The sequence below is a fragment of the Erpetoichthys calabaricus genome, chromosome 10, assembly GCF_900747795.2.
Source record: "Erpetoichthys calabaricus chromosome 10, fErpCal1.3, whole genome shotgun sequence".
NCBI lineage: Eukaryota > Metazoa > Chordata > Cladistia > Polypteriformes > Polypteridae > Erpetoichthys > Erpetoichthys calabaricus.
Genome location: NC_041403.2, coordinates 167,740,870 through 167,759,888, shown reverse-complemented (window position 1 = coordinate 167,759,888; position 19,019 = coordinate 167,740,870). Strand labels below are relative to the sequence as shown.

At 40.4% G+C, this 19,019-nt stretch overlaps 1 protein-coding gene across 4 annotated transcripts in view; it reads left to right on the top strand.

Moving 5' to 3' along the window:
- The window catches only part of cdc14ab (cell division cycle 14Ab), an 83,036-nt gene extending 64,348 nt beyond the window's left edge, over positions 1-18,688 (top strand). For 2 of the 4 annotated variants that reach the window (XM_051933041.1, XM_051933042.1), the window contains 7 exons: positions 3,190-3,328; positions 7,745-7,904; positions 11,511-11,611; positions 12,333-12,380; positions 12,953-13,081; positions 14,184-14,484; positions 15,992-18,688. In XM_051933041.1, coding sequence (XP_051789001.1) covers positions 3,190-3,328; positions 7,745-7,904; positions 11,511-11,611; positions 12,333-12,380; positions 12,953-13,081; positions 14,184-14,484; positions 15,992-16,021 — 908 coding nt within the window. In that variant the 3' untranslated portion in view covers positions 16,022-18,688. The remainder of the gene's footprint in view (positions 1-3,189; positions 3,329-7,744; positions 7,905-11,510; positions 11,612-12,332; positions 12,381-12,952; positions 13,082-14,183; positions 14,485-15,991) is intronic. The other 2 variants (XM_051933043.1, XM_051933044.1) reach the window with 1 other exon arrangement.
- The last annotated feature ends 331 nt before the right edge of the window (positions 18,689-19,019 follow it).

Here is a 19,019-nt window from a genome sequence, read left to right as displayed (position 1 = left end):
CATAAGGGGTGCACCATTGGATATAGGGAATTCTTTTGGTTTGTTAATAAACTGCACTTCAATTTTAAATGTATACTGTATTCATATCTTTTGCAAACCTGTTTTATACTACCATACACAGATCAGCCACAACATTCCAACCACCTGCCTAATAGTGTGTAGGTCACCCTTGTGCCACCAAAAGAGCTCTGACCTCTCGAGTCATGGACTCCACAAGGCCTCTGAAGCTGTCCTACGGTATCAGGCACCAAGACATTAGAAGCAGTCCTTTAAGTTCTGAGGTGGGGCCTCCATGGATTGGACTTGGTGTTTCAGCACATCCAACAGTTGCTTAATTGGGTAGAGATTTGGGGAGTTTAGAGGCCAAGTCAACACCATGTTCATCAAGCCATTTCTGAAAAACCTTTGCTGTGTTACATAATCCTGCTGAAAGAGGTCTATGCTATCTGGGAATAACATAGCCATGAAGGGCCATACATGGTCTACAACAACCTTTAGGTAGGTGGTATGTGTCAAAGTAACATCAATGTGAATGTCCGGCCGCAAGGCTTCCCAGTAGAACATTGCCTGGAGCATCACACTTCCTCCACTGGAAAGCCTTCTTCCTTTCCCTTGGTAATTCAAGCTGGTGGTACAGTAATACATATAAAAGGCAGGCATTTTGGAGTTCTTATTGCGCTACTAAACAACTTGAGCGTGAGGTGGTTGAAAACTACCATTTACTTCTAACACTGAAATTAGTGAAATGGTGATACCGTGCCGTGTTAGGGTTTTTCAATACCAGTATACCGCCCAACCCTAATATAGTAACTTAAAAGCAACATCAGACTCCAAAAATCTACTAACGTTTCATTGTAAGATGTAAAATGTGTTTAAAGATTACTTCAATAGCAGTTTTGTGATCACATAGTTCTCATTATATTAAAATTACTTTATTTTTGGATCCCATAAAAAAAATCCTTCTTTTGTTTGCTTGCTGTTTTATGTTTTATCACATGCGCAAGAAAAGTGATACCTCTGCTTTGTGTGGCACTCCCTCTCCATCTCGGTCTTTCTCTGAGTCCCCCAGCGTTTGTACAACGATGACAGGAGCGGCTTGGTTGCTCTTTTAACACCCACACTCCTAAATTATCTCACGCTGTTTTAATGTGAAATTTTTAACATTCATCTTTAGGTACTGACATACATTTTAGATTCACATTATTAAAGCTGTAGAGTTAACTGAACATTATAAAATAAACGGTGTGGGGCACACAGGATTTGAAAAATTCTTAGCTCTCTTCTACTTCATGTTTGATATTTATAAATTTTAAACCATTGAGTACAAGTTGTCGTCATCCTCATTTTTACCTTCACTTATCCTGATGAAGAATTGGATAGCAACATTTTGAACTGGGCTGACAGGGCTAACCTGCCTCAACAACGTCTTTTAATTCCTTCTGGGTAATTCACCCCATTCAAAATCCCAAAGACCCAACATCTTTCTAGTGTGGCCAGAGCCTGTCACTCATTTCCCTTGGGGCAACTGCTCATTCCTTACTTGCTGAGAATAAGCCTTTTCTATGAGAGGACCATAACCTCAGCTTTTGACATGCCTATTATGTGCCTCACACTCATTTATAAAATATTCCAGTGTGTGCTGGAGGTCCATCTAGAGATACCAAGAGAACATCATTATAAGGTTCCTAAGATGGATGGATGGATGGATGTGATCCTTGGCAATTTAATATTCTCATTGAAATTCCTGAACAAATGGGGCAAGATGCATCCTTTTTGATGTCAATTGCCAGTTTCAGAGTGAAAGAAGAGACAACACTTGATAGAGGAGTCAAACCAAAAGACATCTCTGTGACTCTGCTGTCAATTTTGCACCTTCTGTATTCTCCACCAGAGAAGTTACACTCCTTTTCCAAGGAGCCAGTTTTCATTACCAAGGTCTATCATGCCTCTTTCACTCTGGCCTTTTCACCCAGCTGGCACTGTACCCAGTTCTCCTTCTTAACCTATTTTCTGTAACCTCACCCAGTGATGATGCAGAAAGAAACTGGTTTGTTTACAGCCTCTCGGCCATAAAATAGCATTATAAAAATCATCTACAATATCTGCAGGATAGGCAGACAGGAAAATTAGGAGAGGATGTGAAGCAACAGTTTGGGTTAAAGTAATATTTGCTGAGTGTGGTCATTGCAGTGGCATTTGTATGAGGATATACATTTCAGAGTTCAGTAGATAAGGGTGTTGCTTTGCTAATCAGCCAAGTTTGAGAAAGCAGGTGCTGCTGAATCTACTACTGGTGAATCCCATTAATCACTCGGGTCTGCCCAAGGTAACATGTCCTTGGACTGCACTGACCTTTTGGACAGTCGGAGCATTTAACCATTCAAGGCTTTTGAAGTTGATGCCAGTACTGCTTGGTCTCGTGGAGCACTGTGTAATTACGGCTTGTGGTGGATCTCTGTGAACTAGAAGCAGTGAGTTGAGCCAGCAAAGTTACACTGAGATGGTTAAATATGGGAGTGAAGTTAAATAAAAAGATAAATAGTTGAACAAACCAGCATGAAGTTTATATATTGAGCATAACATGCAGACTTCATAAATTTAACTTCTGTGGAAAGTTTCTACACTTACTGATTTATTTTTTTTTTTTGGCTCTTTCCCGCTGCTAGCTGCTTTGGCATAAGCAGGTGATCCCTCACTGGGCAGACATTTTATGTTCACACTCATTTCATAGTCCTCCAAGGTAGCACAGTATGGGTCATATGTTGTGATCATGTATATGGTACATCTGAATGATTGATTGGGTGGTTTAAATTTTTATGATGCCTAAATTAAAGGGTACCTTGGTGCAGAGTAGAAATTGTTCAACACTAATGGAAGTAGCAAAGCCACTTCAAAAAGCCAGCATTCTGTTAAAAAGTGATTACAGTATGCCAGCCTTCATCATTAAACCCCATTAATCAGTGTTGTCCACTTGGTGGGGCTGTTCAGTCACTCTACAGCATTCCTTAACTTGTGTGTTTCAAAAAAAAAAATAAAATAAAAACTGCTCTAACTTTTAAGTCCATTCTTTATGAGGATTGTCTGAACAAGTTCATAGTAAAATTCTATTCCACAGGCCTTGTAGCTCTTGATGTCTTTTGTAAGGCTCACTTAAATGTTTGTTTTTATGTTTCCTTTATTACTATTTAGCTGGCCTGGGGAGGACGGGCACTTTGATAGGCTGCTATCTAATGAAACACTACAGATTCACGGCAGCGGAGAGTATCGCCTGGATTCGAATCTGTCGACCTGGGTCCATTATAGGACCTCAGCAGCACTTCCTAGAAGAGTGAGTTCATTCTTACTTAACTATCTGTATATGCATGTAAATGTGTTTGTGAAAGGTTGACTCCTGGTCTGCAATTTCAGTCAAAACAGTTCTTGATCTAGGAGGCTGGAATGGGTAGAGAGGGAAAAATTAAATTCCCCTGGGAAAAATGTCCAAATTCTTGGTTACCGATTAGGCTTGCTGGCCATATTTATTGTAGGGACACACTATTAAGATTAAAAGAACGTAATTAAAAAAAATAAATAAATAAAAATGGTAGGTGCCTCAGCACAGGGCACTGAGAAAATGCACTAAGTGGGCCCTACTTCATAACAGTTGATCAAAATGATTTCCATTATTATGACAAAAGACAATTTGATCAGCCTCTGTAGCACCTTTTGAGAGGAGTGTACTATGTTAAAATTGGTCTCAATTCCTGATTTAACTTTCGCATACTAACAGTGTTGTGTAAATGTTCTGCAAACTGAACATAAATTTGTCAAGCAAGAGGGCACCATTACGTCATTCAGACTCGTTTGTTTAGTAAATAGCAACACTGTCCCAGTATCTCATCCAGATACTTCTTAAAGGGTGAAAAGGTTTCTGCTTCAAGTACACTTGGTAGTTTGTTCCAGATTCCCACAACTCCGCATAAAGAAGTTCTTCCTGGTCTTCAGTCCTAAGTGCAATTCCCCTTAATTTCCACCGGTGTCCTTAAATACATGATTCACCACTTAGTTAAAAGAATTCTGCTGGATCCATTTTATCTGTGCCTAGGAGGATTTTGAAGACCTGGATTAGATCGCCTCTGCTTCTCTGAATCTGTCAGAATACGGCATGTCCCTAAGTCCTAAATACCAGCAGGTCATTCCACTATATAGTATGGTAAGACCACCACATATTCATCATGTCATTTTCTGACCGGTTTAAGTTTGGGGAGTTGGGGTTTGGGGGGTTGTCAGCTAGCAATGTGTGCAAGGCAGGAACAAAACCCTGGACAGGGTGCCAGTCCATTTCGGGGCACGCACGCTCATACACACACAAACCCACACCCCAAACACACACTGCCAGTTTAGCACAGCCACTTCACCTAATATACATGTCTTTGGAAACTGGGAGGAAATTCACAGGCATGGGGAGAACTTGCAAACTCCATACAGGGAAGACCCAGGATACAAACCCTGTTTTCCTTACTGCAAGACAGCAGCACTACCACTGTCATACCCTGCCGGTGTACTACCATATACTGAATATTCAAAATTGAAAAGAAAATTTCTAATTTATCTAATCTGTGTCATGTTGTTGTAGATATGTTCTGTAGCACTGTATGATTTTTCATGTTGCCATCTTCACACTTCTGTTTTCAGTTGGATAACTTCTGTTAACAGTATATAAACTGGGGCACTGTGAATCATTTAAGTTGTATATACTGAGTAATGTACTTCATGCTGCAACTAATGATCTGTATGAAGTTTATCTTCATTTAGACTTTACCCTAAAATTCATTATATAATGAAACAATAAGATCTGTGTGTCCGGTCCCATCCTGTCCCACAGAACAATGTGATTGGTCAGTGTGGCTTTGGTGTTATTGGTCAGTGTGGCTTTGTTCACACAATCAGAGAGCATGTGCGAGTGTGAGACCCACAAGGAAGAGTAAAGGCATATGATGGAAGAGTTGCCTTCAAAGGTGGAAAGTATAAAACCAAACTGGTGGCAAGAAAGGAGCCTTGAGTCTTAAAGACGGGCTTTACAGGAGCACACTCAAGAAGAAGCACCAGTGAAGAGACATTCACTCACACACACACAACACGTGGATACAGAGGAAAGGAACTGAAGGTACAGTATCTGTAGAGCAGGAGAGAGCAAATATTTTTAAATTATTCTATTACCTGTCATTGACAGGTGTCATGGCTAATGTATAATAAATTTATATTTATACCCAGCTTGTTTCAAGTATTTCAAATGTAGTATTACAAACAAACAATATATACATGGTGTAAAATGATAGCACAGTGGTAGTGTAGCTCCTCACAACGAGGAGACTGAGGTTGAAGTCCTGGGTGCTCCAAAGGTATGCTGGCTTGGTGGATTAGCAATACTAAATTGTTCCCATTACTTATAAAATATAGAGACAGTTATGTATATAGTGTGTGTGTGTTCACACTGTCAATGTCTGGGATTGTTCCTAACTTGTGCCAAATATTTCCTGAGATAATAATAATAATAATAATAATTCATTACTTTTATATAGCGCTTTTCTCAGCCTTCCCTGCAATGGGTGGATTTACACAAAGGTGTGCACAGGTAGTTGGTGATATGGAAGGAAAAAAAGTGTGATAAAAGTTGTGAGGGAAATTACATCATATATAGCATCACAAAAATGATAAAGTTTGATAAATACAGAAAGTTTATAATGTGTTTACTTGTTTCTTATATATGGAAAATAAGTGGTTTTAGACACTTTTTAAAAGGAAAAGCTGGCGGAGCAGATTCTTTCCGAGAGGTCCCTATGTGTTTAAGAGGTCATTCATGTATTAGCAGGCTCACATACCTGTAAGCTGACATCTTTTAAGGCCTTTCTATAGCTTCTGAGTGTTGTTTTAAAAGAAGGCTTAGCACATGCATATGCACAGCAGATAATCGGTCGACTACAGCAGTGCTGCTTCTCCTCCCAGACTTGTTTAATGACTTGTTTCCATATTACCTTTTGACATGAGTTCAGCAGGGAGGAGAGATTCTTCATTGTAGGATATGCCAAATTAATTTAGACAGGCAACTTTAGATTAACGCTGTGGTTCATGTAGGCGTTTTTTTTGTTCACGTTACCAGATTTATTTCATTGCAGCACACATTTTTCTAACTATTTTTAAATCTGGTTGTTTAATCTAGTGATAAATAAAAGTATTTAAGTTGCAGCTGGATCAAATAAAACAACAAGAATATGGAGGTGGTCACCATGAACAGGTTAAACCTTTGGTACTTATGGAGGAGCTTTACTGTGTTTTCATAAGATAGTCGAGTAGGAGAAAAGGCCCTGCCTGAAATTCGCACTTGATAGTTTTGCCATGTGGGAGACCCTGTGAGAGGTGCTGTGCTCTGCATCACTGCATGTCACAGCCTAATACCCAGATGTACTTTTCATTTTATTTATTACTACCTCCCACATTTCAGCCACTCTTTATCTCACTCTGAACCTTTTATAGTCAGCACTTTACAAAGATTCACAGAAAATGTTGCATATTAAAGAGTGAAACAATGCCACCACCCCCTAGAGACCAATTAGATATGGCATGTATCTTGGCAGAAAAACCTGAATGAGTGGTGGGTGGAGTTTTTTTTTTTTTTTTTGTTCTTCACTCTTCATTCTGCCTGACCTCCTAAAAAGAACAGGAAGTTCCAGAACTTTTGAAGTAAACAAGAGGAAGCCACCAGTTTGGTTTAACTGGACCCATCTTCTTCCAGTAGTAGTCCTCACAGAGCTGCTAGTGATGCACAGACTTCTAAATAAACTAGCCTTGAATGTGCCCTTTTTGTGCTGCACTCTTCCATAAAGTGTGCTCCTGCCCCCCCAATCAGATTCCGTTATTACTGCTAATTATTTGGATGACACCTTTATCCAAAGCAAATCACAACATTTGAGAGATACAATTGGTTCCATTTCTTTTTTGTTTTTCCAAATGGAGCAAATGCAGGCGAAATGACTCGGTTAGGGTCACCCATTGTAAGTAGCGAAACGTGAACTCACATCTTTAGGGTTTGAAGTCACAAAAGCCTTAACCACTTAGCCGCACTGCATGCATGTGTGTGTGCTTGACTGATGATAGCCTTGCAATCCTACGGAGTTGAAGATCAGGGGAGAGTTTAAGAATCGCTGTCTGCTAAAATGCAATCAATTCATTTAGGACTTGAAGACGTGTAACCAGTGTCCGTCTTATCTAGGTAGCTATTTTGTATGTAAGTGCATTTTTTTTTTTCCTGAGTGCAGAATTTGTTTTGATTTGCTAATAAGCCTTTGCATTGGACTAGGCCGTGTAAAGTTTAATGTTTCAAGACATAGGGGTGTGGTAAGAAGTTAAGCAAAATTACTCCTTTTATTGACTAACTAGAAAGATTACAATATGTGAGCTTTCAAGGCAACATGTAGTAATGTAATGATTCTCAGGCCCTTTCTTCAGGCTGAGTATTGTAATCTTTCTAGTTAGCCAATAAAAGGAGTCATTTTGCTTAGCCATTATGGATGTGGTAAGATGTTAACACGGTACAGCACCCTAGTACTAAAGACATAGGGGTGGTATTAAGCACTTAATTCATACTGAGTCCTTTCTAAGTCAGATTCTTTCAAATGGGTTAAAAAAAGTTGATTAGCTTGCATTATAAATGTGTATTTTATATGATTTAATTTATTTTCACTTCATTATATGTATTTGAAACCAGTAAGCAGTCTAGTCTATGGATCCAGGGAGATGTCTACAGGTCGAAATTGAAGCAGAGGCCACTGGATGAGGAGAGGGTGTCCCACATTATCTCGGGCATGGATAACATTTCCATCACTGGAAGCATTTACAAGACACAGAATATGGACCTCATGGAGGAGGTAGGCTACTGTGTGTGTGTGTGTGTGTTTTTCGCCCACATTTTTTTGGGTTGGGGGTGTATTTGGATTGCTATAGATTATGTTACAGACAGCTTATCGTCCCTAGAGTAGGTTGTGTATCAAAGCATTACTTCAATGTAAGTGCTCTTTTAGTTGGAGGCATGATAAAGGATAAAGCCATACTTAAAAAAAAAAAAAAAAAAAAAAAAAAACATTAATTTGCACAAGATATGACTGGAAAAATTGCAGAGAGAATGGTGCCGCCTTTTTGGATTACAGAATGCCTCACCACAAACCTGTCTCCCTCATTGTAGATACTTGACTATTGCTCTTCCCCATACTGATGCTGCAAGCGCAAGTCTTCTCACTACATCCATAATGGCTAACACAGTACAACACCCTAGTACTAAAAATACATAATAAAGCATTATTCTTTTTTTTGTTGAATTCTTACTAATGGGCTTTTTTTGCAAGATTAATCTTAATATACAAAGTCAGGTGACAAACATACACAGGAATAGAATTCATTCCTATGCCAAGACCATCTGCAGTTTGTTTGGAGCAGTGTGGCGCTGTGATGAAGGCAAAAGGCTGATGCATCATTCGCTGCCACTGACTTGACCTGATGTAGTAACTCTTATTGCAGAAATAAGAAAGCAATTGTGTGGCATCTATGAAGATTCTTTGGGATTGGCTTCACTGTTTCAAGATGCTATACTCTAATGCTTGCTTTAAGTCTATCTATGGAAGCCCCTTCACTTCATCAAGCTAATGTTTACCTGCAAACATCTGCTATCCAACACCTTAACTGCCTAAACATCATGTTTGAATTAATAATTTCCTACATGTGAACTTGATGTTCTTCTAATAATATGCTGTCGGGTCCTTTTTATTTGTTTTCCTCATTATCATTACTTTTTGTCCTTTTTTTTTATTTGAAATTCTCCTAATCTCATTTTCACCGTCTTGGTCCTGCTTCCACCATTCCTCGTAATAACTGTGTTTAATACAAGAATGTAAAGTAATAGCACAGATGTAATAGTGAGGTCTCCAAATGATTTAAGCAACAAGAGAAGAGATTAATATTGAAGTCTGTCTTTGCTATATTGGTTTATTTTCATAGCTTAATCACTGCTGACAGAATTAAATGTGCTGTAGCCTGTAATGAGGATTGGGTTCACCATGTGAAGATACTACATCAAATTACAAGGCAGCAGTCTGCTCAATTTTTGTGCTGTGGAACATTAAACAGTTAACTTTAACCTACCAAAACTTTTATGTTTTATACAAGGCATTCTGAGTTCTTTAGTGTAATTTAAAGTAACTGATAGTTGCAGCCTTTCTTGGTAGCATCTACCATAAGGCAACAGTTGTCCTTAGATGGATCACCATCCCACTCTTTCTTATATACTGTATATAAGAAAGTATATATAATATATACACACACACACACACACACACACAAGTGTCATTGTACCTCCCCCAGGGACACTTTAAAAAAATCTCCTCTTAACATGCAGATCAAGTTGGATGAGGGTCAGCACCAGGAGACATGAGGGGAATGTGCAGACTAATTACACAAGACTAACGCTTTATTATAAAAGCAAATGGACCGTGCACAAGGTTGTTTTCAGTCACTGCTGAGAACTGTTATATAATTTCAGAGGAATTTTCATTTTAATCTACACCATTGTCTAAACACTTCACCCTGTGCCATTGCTCACATTCCAGAACATTGAAAGCAACTGTACACTTTGGATTTGTAATTCACTTTAGACGACTGGGCTAGCTGAATAAATGAATGCAAATGTTGTCTAATTAGATAATTGCAAGATTTCTTTGTGTTTTTGAGCTTTAGATTCCTAGGCTTTTAAAAAATTAGTTTAATTATAGGGCACAATTTGTACGGTGTTGTGAAAATATACAAATGAATCATGATTTCGAGTGAGAAATACAGAAAAACTTTGTGCTGGCAGTGTGACTCAGTTTTCCAGTGCACTGTAAACACCTGCTGGCTCTCGGTTTGCTATTTACTGTATATGTTGATTTGATACCAGAGGGGAAATGGTCTTTTTGCATGACCTTTTAGAGGTTAGTGTGCAGGGTCAGGCATTATACGGCCCCCTTAGAGTAATTTTCAGGCTGGGCCTTGCTCAGGGGCCCAGTGGAGTAGGAACCATTCTGAGAGATGCACAGTAAATAAAGCAGTGTCCTTGACCACTTGTTCTGCTTGTGTGTTAGGCCGAGGGTTTCCATGTCTCCTTACTGGCTTCTTTGCACCACTTCATCCTTCAGTTCATTTTTCAACCCACTTATCCAGTGCAGTCAGGAGAAGAGCTGGTGTCTAACCCACATGCACACCAGACCCATTTAGAGTTGCTGATGAAATGAACTACATGTATTTGTGATGTGGGGAGAACATGCAGATTCCATGCCCTGAGCAGACACCGTCAGCAAATGATCACAGAACAAAGAGCCATTCCTAAAGATAACTGAATTTTCATAACAGTGTTGAATTAGTGGTTACTCTGATTGGTTCAATAGCTTCCACGTCCAAACAAACATACGCAAATAAGTCTCATTTCTACTACATTCTTATCCTTAAATCTCTCAAGTTCTGCTCTTACTCTTTTATGGAAAACCGTACGTGACAACTGGCAAGTCTTATTGTACACATGGCACTTAGTCACTTCTTAAGCAACCTAGGACATTTTATCTGTTTACCCAACTGTTACTTTAGTCTCTTCATGCTATTTCTAAGACAAATTCTATACATTTCTTTTTAAGTGTCTACTGCATTCAAAACACTTCATTTTCAAAAAGCTGCTATTATTTTGAAACCAGTAACGATAACATGCAGTGAATACACTTATAGTTTTCATCCTCTTTCTTTCTCTACGTACGTTTAGCATTCGTTTGCTCAGAGGTTGATGTGCTTGCTGCTTCCTGAGCAGCTCTTCTTCTTTCTCCACCCTAGCGGCCCGCTTCTTCTCTTCTTTCGTCGGCATCTTTTCGCGTAAAAACTGATTAAGTCCGTGTCTGTGTTGCAATTACTTGGTACGTTTTCCTTAATTTTTCACTTAAGCTGGCACTTAAGTCTTCAATCTGCCTCAAGAATGATTTAAGATATGAAGAGGTAAGGGGAAGTGACGGTGAAGGTGGTAGGGACTGAGAACGGCCCTGCTGGCCGCAGACGAGAGTTGATTCTACAATAAAAAAAAGAGGAATAACCTTGGAGGTCAATCATCACCCCGAGAGTAGATAGTAGACATAGCATTGTATGAGTACCAAATTTCAGGTCAAACGGTTTGTGAGATACAGGGGATTTAAAATCCTGGGCAGACAACCGGACAGCCACGCTAGCGTATTATATTTAAAGATTCTCTGTGAACATCCCTGCTATTTCAGTGTTCTGTGTATGTGATTATTTTACTGCCCCCCTGTATAAGGGGGTGCATGTGTGTGATGTTTAACTTGGTACTGTGTACTGTGCAGTAATACCATAAATGAGGATCATCTTTTCATCCCTTGCACTGTAATACTATCCTACTACTCTTATAATTTTTCAGTACTCGGGACATAACGGCCTTCTCTGTTTTGCTGCAGAATGATTACACAGATGATGGATTTTTAATGACACAGGGAGACAAACTACGTGCCTTAAAAAGCAGAAGACAGCCGAGATCGGCCACTACCGGAGCTCTCAGGTAATGCTGACTGTGCTCGCAAACTACTGTCAGGCTTCCACCTTTCAAAATGCTGTTTGACAATCTTGCATTGGCTTTACAAAACTTTTCTTTAACGTGGTATTTTCATTTATTACTGAGTGGAGGACTACATGGATAGACATGATGGGGCACAACTTTCCCCGGGTACATAAGCACACAACTAATCTTAGAACAATTCTAAAGTTAAAGGCCACTGTCTTTTAATTTTATAAAGAAAACCAATTGCAATCCTGCCTCTTTTGTCTGCTCTCGTTTAAATAAATAAAATTTAAAAATGACTTGTATTCCATACAGATTTCTTCTGTCTCCCTCCACTGATTAAATTCCTCTTGCCTACCTCCCAATACTCTTGCAAAAGAAAGTTTGGTACAATATTACTGTAGTGTTCCTTAACAGAATAATTTCACAGCCTATCACAATACTGCCCTCCACTGGCGGACTTGCTTCTGGCAATTTCCATTTATTTTATTGGTGGTCCTGCAGTTGTGTAGAATGAGCATCTCAAAGCTCCTTCCCAAGTACAGACAGACACACAGAGGAGCAGCACCTGTAATGGCAGTACAGTAACGGATGTCTCACTGAGGGGTCCTTGCAGTAACGTGAAGGAATTGCATCTCTCTCTGAATGTCTGCAGGGTAAATGATGCTTTAATCCGTAATTTTTTTTGTTAATTGTGAAATTACCACATTTTATCTTTTAGGCTAGATGATATGAAAATGCACACAAGATCGCCTTCACAACCTTTCAGGTACTGACTTGGTGTTTTCTTTGGTTTCCAGTTTTATTTTATTCAGGTTTTTTGGAAACCGTATGTTTGGCAGACAAAAGGAGCTGCCATCTCTAGTGCTGAATTTGTATGCTGATGAAGTCTTAAATCTGTTAACAGATAACCGAGAGGTCTGGGGGCAATATTCCAAAATGACCTTTTCTTCAAGCGAATATGTTTTATATTCAGAGAAATAAGTTGATTTCCATCGTCTTTGTACTACCTCAGAAATAATACTGAAGTCCATTGACATAAAGTTAATGTAAAATCTTTTTCTGTAACACTTCGTGTACTTCAATTTATGGTGCAACTCATTAATATGGTGTTTGTCTCTACACTTCATGAAATTGTTTTATTAGTGCTTTGTAATCTCTTATGGACCCCCAGGTCCCATACACTTTTTTTACTTTTCTAATTCTAGAACAGATTTTGTCTTGATAGCAGTGCATTGACAAAACTGAATTAGTCTGGTCTGGGAATGTTCTGTAATGTGTAGGAGAATAAATATGGATGCTAATGTAATACTGAAGACTGTTGTCTTATTTTCTGAACAGAATCAATACCTCAGCTGGGTCCCAGGGTTCAATGTCTCCACTGAAGACGTCAAAAGTCTCCAACTCCAGTTCAGCCATCGCCAAGAGGATAGGCAGGGGTCCCGTGTCCTCGGGTTCCAATTTGAAAAGGTGTGGTGCCTCTCAGGCTGGATGTAAAGTTCTGTTTCATACACTTGTACCATATGCCTTGAGAAATGCCCTATTTGTTATCTGTCAGGGTCTTTATCAATGATTTAGTACATTTTATACCTGTAGATAAATAATTTAGTATACTACCTTGCCCAGTATTGTGGAGCGAAGATAAGGTGATTGTTTGTCCAGGCGAGTGGCCAGTGAGATAAATTACATAACAGAAGATCAGCAATAAAACCTCCACTGCCCTTCCAAGACGCAGTGCAAAAAGCCTGGGCCTGCTAGGGCAACACTCTCAGAATCAAGTCCTGGTCAAGAGTTGACTGCAGGTAAGCACAGACATTGCTGTGCTTTCATATTTAAATTTTCATTTTAGTGGAAATTCAACTTCTTTTATCCTGCGTAACGCTTGAACTAGGCCGTACATGTTGGTTTTGTTTAATGTCCTGCACGTCCCAGCAACACCTGCACAGCCTGCCACAAGGATTTGCTTCAGTCCCAGGTGTGAGCCCATTGTAACATCAAACTAAAGTTAAAACTTCAGTGAAGTCCTAGATAAATGGGACGAGGGACAGAAATCAATCAATTATACCATAATATTTATATCACAGTATCATTTCATGGAAACTTATTAAGATTCTCAGGTTTTGTTTGTTCTTTAATAGAACTCGTCTTCAGAGTGATTCACCTAACATCCTTGTAAAGTTTAACATTTCAAACTGCATATCTTAACCACAGCAAATGCAAAGGAATGTTTTCTTAATTGCATGTGCTGTAGTCTATCGTGTGCATGGATGGTTTCAAACCCCCCAATGAGAAGGGTACTCTATATTGAAAGAAAAAAAAATGCAGAATATGGCTCCTTTTCGGGTTAACACCAACTTTTTGGCGTAGGACTGTTTTCTCATCTTAGTCTTTGTATATAATGAGCAAGCGTCGTTGAAGCTCTGTATGGTGAATCTCGCCTTCACGGTTACTGCAGGTGCATGAATATTGTGTTCCATGTTGTGCTGTCCAGAAGGTGGCATGAACTCATCACTGTATGTTGTGCTCATACCATTTTTGTGTTTGTCTCCCACATGTCTTGTATCCAACTCAGCTTCTCCGTAAACTCAAGGTTAGCCAGTTCTCTCGGAAACCTCAGTGCTACTGTCGATGAGACGCCCTCGCCAGCTCCCACAAGGACGGGCTTTATTTGTTCTCACCCGTCTGATTACTTAAACAGCAGCCCCCCGGTGGCTGAGCTGAACAACAACCAGCAGCAGAGCCGCAACGCCACCAAAGGTATCCCTAGGTACGCCATTAAGCCCAGCAGACTGTCAGATGAGTACGGCTCTCACCGGCCGCAGTATGCGGGCCTCACATCCTCCACGGCACGATATTTAAGCCGTTCAATCCCTGTAAGTTGTACTTGCATTTTTTTTTTTTAAACCCTTCTCTAACTGCTGGTCCAATTCCTCCTCTTCTACCACATCTCTCCTCCTTCGCCTCTACCTTTTCTGCTGCTTATTTTTTCTCTTTTTTCTCTAATTCAGTACGGCATCCGTGCAGTCAGCTCTGGTCTTTGTGTTTTGTGTCCTCCATAGAGAGGTGCAAATGACCCATTTACAGTTTGGGCACACAGCAGCCTGTTCAGGATCCCACTGAGGAAGTGGTGCATGCTGAACGTGCCAAAGCTGAATATATCTCTACCCCAAAAAGTTTCTGTTTAAATAGTTTTATTAGGCAACACAGCTTGGAAGAAGTGCTGAAATTGAGAGATCCATATGCTAACAGATAAGAGAGTGAGGCTTCACGCCAGCAAACAAACGCCCACAAAACTGGGGAGCTTGCGTACGTATGAATAACCGCAAAAGCGTGCATGGAGTCGGGTGAAGTACAGACACTCCTCAGACGCGCCAGAGTGAACCTCAAGTCCACACACATGCACACAAATGACGATGACTGCCTTCTGCATTAGAATGAAGGGCCCGCTGAGCAATTCCATGTGCATGCCATCTTTTAGTAGGATGCTAGCAGTGGTGTGTGTGTGTGGCCGTACCCTAGAGCTGTGAGAAGCGTGCTAGGAAAGTGGTGTTCACGTGAGACTTGGGGAGTCTTACTGATGAGCAAGTGGGCTGAAAGACAAAACATGAATCTGAAGCGGAGCTAAGTAGACCCGGCAACTACAAACGTAACACTTGTACACAAGGCACCCCTGCTGTCTTTCTGCTTATGTGCCAATCCATTGCCAGCAGTGGATATTGTATATTCTCTTGATGTTGCTTCCGTTTTTTGGTTTGTGTAGATGAGGGGGGTTGGCAGTGGTTTTCCCAGACCTGTCTGAGGGTCCATCCTCAGTTGCTTATGACAATGCGTGCAGTGCAGGTGATTGATGGTTTTCTTGAAACCCTTGGCACCATCCTTAGGGTATCTGCCAGCATTGTACAATTTAGCAGTTTGTGGTGGGTCCTCTGTAGCTGTTTGGCAGGCACTATAATATAAAACAAGTCACCTGAGCACCGGGATACCTTCTTTCTAAGGCATAATAGGCTGACTGAGTTTTTAGCCTTGAAGTCAATGGCACGTGCCAGCTGCTGTTTTCCTTGCCCCCCTAACGCTGGCAGGCGAGCCTGTGAAGCTCGTGTTATTAAAAGTCCACTCTTGAGCAGTTTGTTTTGCACATGCCCACCAATCAGCAGGCATTGCTTCAACACCCTGGTGCTCATGTGATTCCAACTTCACTGTCTGCCTTTCTTTATGGGTCATAAAAGCAGATCTCATCTGCCTGCTTAAACGAACTGAACCACTTCTTGTCCGCACTTCTGTCTCTATTATTCCCAGCATTGTACTTTAGCTTTTACAATGTGCTCGGATGTGTTTCATTTTTATTTTTTTTTGTTCCCCTTTCTTCTTCCCTCTTTTCAGTCCCTTCAATCTGAATATGTTCAGTACTAAAGCGGCACTTCTGCGTTGAAGCTGAAGCACAATGGAGAAAGCCGGAGACAAACGAGCCGTCGCTCGCGTGGAGACAGCCGGCCGCCCCCGTCCTCCTCCATGCTGTCAGTGCTACAGAGAGAATAAAAAGCTCTCCAGCAGTCGACTCTCTGGGATGAGTGTTTAAGATGGCTTTTATTTTATTTTTTGTTTTCTTTTCAAGACTGTAAAGGCAATGGCGTTTTTTGTTTTTATTTTTTTTTTATTTTGTGTGTAACAGAAGCACACAGGGAAATTTTTAAACAACCTGTTTTTATATAATATATATATATATATATTCCGTTTTATTTTTAGAAGAAAGAATTTGATGGAGATTATTTTTTCACATAAATGGTGTACCTTTTATCCCATGTGTCCTATCAAAGTAATATTTTTATGGTAAACTTTTTGCAGTTCAATTGTGCTCCTTTGCTGGCTCACAGATCTGGAAGGTGGGAGAAGCCATCTGTGGCTGAAGTCAAATGGAACGGGCTTGCTGGAAGACAATGCAGTGAGGTCTCTGGACTTTTAATAATAATTTCATAAGTTCGCTTGAGCAGCTTGTGGCCAACAGATACGCATTCTGTGAATTTTAGCACCGGGTCCTCCGTTTCAGTGCTGGAGGCCTGCATGTTTTCTTTCTACCCAGTTTCCTAATTATTACCCACACCTGACATGGAATTTCATTATGTGGTTTGGTCGTGATGTCGTTACTCAAGTACTAATGATGATCACACTGAGGATTTTCCCCTTTCGTGTTTTTGTGGACAGTCCTTTCCTTGTTTCTCGTATTTATTTCTAAACATTTTATTTACACTGGCAGCACATGATGCATACACAGTACGCCATTTTAAATGGAACCAAGTTAGCTGTAGAGCTGGTGGTTCCTTTTATCCTTTGCATGTCATTATTGACCGACACACAATTAAAATGTTTAAAACTAAAGAGAGCAATTAAGGGTTCTGAATCGTAACATGAGAGTTAAGAATCTAAGCTCAAAAAAACAGAAATTGCCTCCGCAGCTAATAAATGGGTTGTAATTTAGAAATTGGTGGAAGTTAAAACCTGCAGCCAGGGGGGGGACACTTGAAAGGAAGGCCGTGGTCCTTGTTTAATTTCTGCATTTGCTGCACAAAGGTTCCTGTCCACCTTGCAGGTGTTATGACGTTTCAGATCTAGCTGTCCCACCGCACTTTGGGTTATATGAGAAACCCCAAAGAACGGGTGAAAAACCTCACCCTACAACACAATTCTGGCATCGAGCAAAGTGAGGCTTTCCGTTCCTGAGCTCCCATAATGTGGTGTGCCTGATGGGATTTCATGATTAAGTAAATGCTGAAAAAGCACTCAGAAGAACAAAATAAAGGGACAAGAAAAATGCAATGAAAATTATACAAAGCTTTAATTACCAAGAATATTCCAAACGAGTGTGACAATTAAGATCAATAGATCATCAAAAAAACAAACGCTTGGGCCTACGGAGCCTAATGAAAATAAATTGTAACCTGCGTGCAGCAAATCAGTGTGGCTTCTCAAGTAAAATTGGTAGTTCTGGTAGGGCTTATGGGAAACAACCCTAAATAATACAAAGGATACCCCCAAGGTTGTGTCGGGAGGTTCACTTTGTATTCTGTAAACGGGTGGTCCTGTGCAGTATAGTGTCAAACATTCAACAAGTGGGTCTGACATGGTAAGGTGCAAAATCAAAGTCCCATTTCCCACCCTTCTTCATTACACGTGTAGTTATTAAAACTGGAATGGCAGCTAATCAAACAATGGCACCTGACTAGATCGTGTAGGATTATAGGCGTTCTCCTCAAGTTCATTTACAAAGTGTGGCACGTCAAAATGAAGACTCGACCCTCACATTTTATATTTTAAAAGGGCCCCCTTAGGGAATGTGCAAACCAAAAATGAAGTATTACAAAAGTTGACCTCTTGTCACGATTCGTTTGAAAATGCGATGTGGTTGGTGGAGAAAAGTGAATAAAGTACAGAACAAAGAAAAGTCTAGGAGAGACGGTGTGAGGGCCACAGAAACTGAAGTCAAATTCTGGAGCTTTGTGTCAGGACCGGGGCCACCCACTTGGAGGTGGCAGGCTTTTCAGTAATTGGCTGCTGCCAGTGCCACATGCCACCTCGTCTGATGTTTGGGGACAGACGTCGTCCAGCTTTACTCCAGAAATGCATTGATTTTAAAGCATCCCGCAAGTGCTGCCCAGTGGCCTGGTTTGAGACTAGTGAGCGTCTTCCAGCCTCTGGGATCACCAGAAGGCTTTCAAATATCATCTGACATTTAATGAAATAATATTGTCGTCTTTGATTCCTGTGAAGATTTCCTTTGTTCTTTTATTTTTATTTTTTTAATGTTTATGTGGAAATGTATCCTTTGTGGCTTCAGGCTCCTGAAACAGAATCACTGTAGTGACCTGCCCTGTTGGTCTGCTGTTTTTGTACAGTTCTTTTACAGACAGATGTCATGGTTGTGCGGTGTGAATCTGCAACAGAAGAGTCCTTCTATGAAATTCTACCTCTTAAATGATGAAGATTACCTGTATGATGACTTCTGTTTTTCACTGCAGTGTCTGCGTTACTGTGGATCAGTATTTTGCTGTCCTCTAAAAAAAAATTTAAATAAATAAATCAACTAACTGAACAACAAGTCAGTGGTCATTGTTGCTTTTTCTGCTTTGTCAAACAGTCCCACCCCACGGGATCCATGGATGGCCCATCTCTCCACCCTTTTAAACTGACTGGCAGCAGGACAGCGTTGCCTAATGTCCCGTAAATGCCCGTCTCTCTTTGGCACCACCGACACCACAAGGTTGCAGGCCACATCTACTTAAGGGGTTTCCCCACCACAGGCACTTTGTTGTTGGGAGCCCATGAGTTCTGTACATTGTGGGTCCTGGGCCAATTTCATGGGTCGCATTCCCAGAGTGCAAAAGAAGAGTGATGTGGTGCAATGTGAGGTACGTTT